Raw genomic sequence first — 3,603 nt, 5'->3', positions numbered from 1 at the left:
GTAAGCAATTTCTGTGTATATCAGGTGCATTAAAATATTATTTTGATGACATTAGAGCAGCATTGGTAGTACCGCCTACCAACTATACAAAGATCTACATCTGTTTTCAGAAAATTTAAGAATTAGCTAAAGAGATTCAACCACTGCATCAAACGTTTAAGATATTTCTCTACTGATGGCAGTAAGATTTTTATATTTAAGATGTGAGGCTTGCCAAGCTTTTTAATTATTTGAAATTTAACTCCTTGTTTTTAAAATTCCAATAGGGAATATACTTTATATTCTTATGTTATATTATAACAAGAATATGAAATTTAACTGTTGCGAGTGGAGAAATATTGTAATACATGAGCTGTTAGGGTAGAATCTGTTTCTTTCTAAGGAATTTCAACCAATACTTTTTCAAAAACAAAGTTTTCTTAGAGATTGAGAAATGTGAAAATTGCATAAATATTTGAGAAATTTGGTTTTCAGATAATTCAGGAACCAGATTGTTGTTAACCTCACTTTGAAGGCTGTATGTTTCATTTCAGTTGACATCTGATTGTTAACCTCATCTTGAAAGCTGTAATGATTTGTAAAATTGTTTCTATTTTAGTTGACATACCAGATTATTGTAAAGTCCACCCTACAGCCATGATTCAAGACCCTACAAACTGTGCCAAGTTTTACAACTGTTCAAAGAACATGGCCACTAAAACAGCTATCACATCAGAGTGTAAATATCCTGACCTATTCTCTGATGTTACCCAAAGTTGTGAAAGATTCCAGAATGTGTCTTGTATAACCAGGAAGGAACCACAAGCCCCCTGTAAGTTCAACAATTTCCCTTTTGAAATCTTTACAGATATTTACAGAAAATAATTAAACACAAATGAATATATAATATTCATAAATATTTTGTTTTATTTACTTACCTGTTCGCAGATATAACATGGGAATATTACCTGTATAAGTACACATGCAGAGCGGCTAACTTGATTTTTGAGGAAGCGCAAAGTGAAGGGAGGGGTAGTACCAAATTTTAGTATAAATTTGAACTCTTAGAAGTTCTTGCCATATAAATGTTGAAAATATGCCACACAGCCTATGTTTTTACTTCTAAATAAAGTAGTAGCGCATATCAACTTTCCATTTAAGGATATGATTTTTTAAGAAATTTAATAGTAAAATATTAAGTGGCACAGTTTTAGCCGTAAAGAGAGCTCCTATGGGAAGTTGCTTTGTCTATATTTACAGAAGTGCTATTTATAGATTGTTGATAATAGTTCTTGTCATACATTTTAAGTTCCCTGCCAGTTTTAAACATTTACATTATAATGTAGAACAAAATCTTTTATTCCTCAGGTGAATATGACCAGAACTTGTGTAAGGCAGGAGACATGAACTGTGAAGTATGTCCTAAACGTTTACCCAGTTGTCGTGGACTACCTGATGGTGACGAAGCTGTCCAATCAGGTCTCTGGACAGATCTGTATGTCACATGTCTGATTAATAGGACCATGGCTGTCCGTCATTGTCCTGTTGGTCAAGTGTTTGATCCTACTCAGTTACACTGTATCAGTAAAATACCAAAAGGTGAGCTATATTCTTGTTCTTCTCTCTATTGATAATGTCAGAAAAAAATAAGGCAAACAGGAATGAAAAATTACATCTTTTTTACTATTATCTATCCTTGTAAACTATATAGAAAATGTTACTAAAGTAATGTAGATGATTTAACCTGTTCATTAAAAATAATGAGATGAAAAAAAGCAGAAAAATTAGTGAAAGCAATTTTTTGAAAGACATGGTCAAAACTGTTAGCTATGTAAGGCAGTCATAGATGTTTGTTGAAAACAACTGCTTTAGAAAGAATTGGTAATATTACTTCATGTAGCACCAGTTTGAAGTAAACTAGATGTTGAAAATTGAATTTAAACAGAATTTATCTAGTCCCTATTACTAGTTCTTAATCATTGCCATACCTCTATTTCACACTGTTCGTCACTGCAGCAGCTGTTAAGATATATATTTTTCCAGAAAACAATTTATGCATTCTCTCTTTAAGGAAAAATCAAGAATTACACTATAAAATTTGTTTGCAATTTTTTCCAGGAAATATTGATGCCTTCTGTCTGGCTAACCCCACATCTATAGTGCCACACCCAGACACTTGTGGTCAATACTACAACTGTTCAGCCATGTCCAAATATGGTCATCATCTTCAGGAATGTCAGTACCCAGATCTGTTTGATGATGTCAGTCTGATGTGTAAAGACTTCGAACAAGTCAATTGTAACAAATCAAAACATGAACCAGAGGCCCCATGTAAGTATATAGTAAACTTGTTAATTAGTTTTTCTTTGTCAGAAAAGGCAATATTTTCTTTGTTATGGACTGGACAGCAAGCCTTGTTCATAAAAAACAATGAAAGAAGATAGAACCAGTTTTTTAACCTCAATTTTTATTTAAATTCATGGTTGTTAAATTTTGGTGTATGCCCATTTAGATATTATGGTCAAACTTACAGGGATGAACCAAGTATTATCAAAATGAAAGAGAAATAAAGTAAATACTTGAATTCATGGATTCAAAGAAATTTGCATACTAGACTTATGGAAATGTATAATTTACCGAACACTTAAATTTGTGAATCCTCTATACTAAAGAAATCAACAAAAGTTAGTACACACAAATATGAATCCACAGTACCTAGTACCTGTTATGTATTATAAATGAATTAGGAGATATGGTATGCTTGCCAATGAAAAGTGAATCAGAGAACTCCAGCAATGGCTTAATAGTTGTAACAAAAAAAATGTTTTACTGAGCTTGCTTTCATATAACAATGCTTGTCTGAAGGTAGTTTCTAGACTCTACTTTGTATTTTCAGGTGAATATTTACAGAACAGATGTAACATAACAGATCCAAATTGTCCCCCCTGTCCCAAACGTCTACCTTCCTGTGTTGGACATCCAGATGGAGCCAATCCTTTCCCGAACAAATTGTGGAAGGCTGATTACATCACCTGCTACAAGAACAGAACATTGAATGTGACACACTGTAGTCATGGTTACTTCAATCTAAGAACAGGCAAATGTGAAGATGATGTTCCAAAAGGTAGGAATACATACAGGAACTAAGAGTTTATGACTTTACCAATCAATGATCATTTTGGAAAAGTTTAACAAAAGGATAGAAAGTGAAAAAGAAATATTTGGCAAGGAAGAATGAAAATATAATGAAAATGTTTTGATATCAAAAAATAACATGAACAGGAACAACCCCTAAACAATAATTTAGAATTTTAGAGAATTTTGTATACTGTAAATTCAGAAATTAATCGTGTTTTTATGCCCCACCTACGATAGTAGAGCGGCATTATGTTTTCTGGTCTGTGGCTCCGTTCGTCCGTCCGTCCTTCCGTCTGTGGTTCCGTTCGTCCGTCCAGGTTAAAGTTTTTGGTCAAGGTAGTTTTTGATGAAGCTGAAGTCCAATCAACTTGAAACTTAGTACACTTGTTGCTTATGAGATGATCTTTCTAATTTTTAAGCCAAATTAGACTTTTGACCCCAATTTCATGGTCCATTGAACATAGAAAATGAAAGTGGGAGTTTCAG

General features: G+C 33.1%; 1 protein-coding gene across 1 annotated transcript in view; it reads left to right on the top strand.

Moving 5' to 3' along the window:
- Positions 1-3,603, top strand: part of LOC143078901 (uncharacterized) — a 73,727-nt gene that overhangs the window by 225 nt on the left and 69,899 nt on the right. Inside the window, exons 2-5 of the mRNA XM_076253957.1 lie at positions 599-811; positions 1,348-1,578; positions 2,098-2,310; positions 2,876-3,103. Of these exons, the coding sequence (XP_076110072.1) occupies positions 599-811; positions 1,348-1,578; positions 2,098-2,310; positions 2,876-3,103 (885 nt within the window). The remainder of the gene's footprint in view (positions 1-598; positions 812-1,347; positions 1,579-2,097; positions 2,311-2,875; positions 3,104-3,603) is intronic.

The sequence above is a fragment of the Mytilus galloprovincialis genome, chromosome 6, assembly GCF_965363235.1.
Source record: "Mytilus galloprovincialis chromosome 6, xbMytGall1.hap1.1, whole genome shotgun sequence".
NCBI lineage: Eukaryota > Metazoa > Mollusca > Bivalvia > Mytilida > Mytilidae > Mytilus > Mytilus galloprovincialis.
Note: the sequence above shows the minus strand (reverse complement) of the source record. Positions and strands in the feature narration are given on the sequence as shown.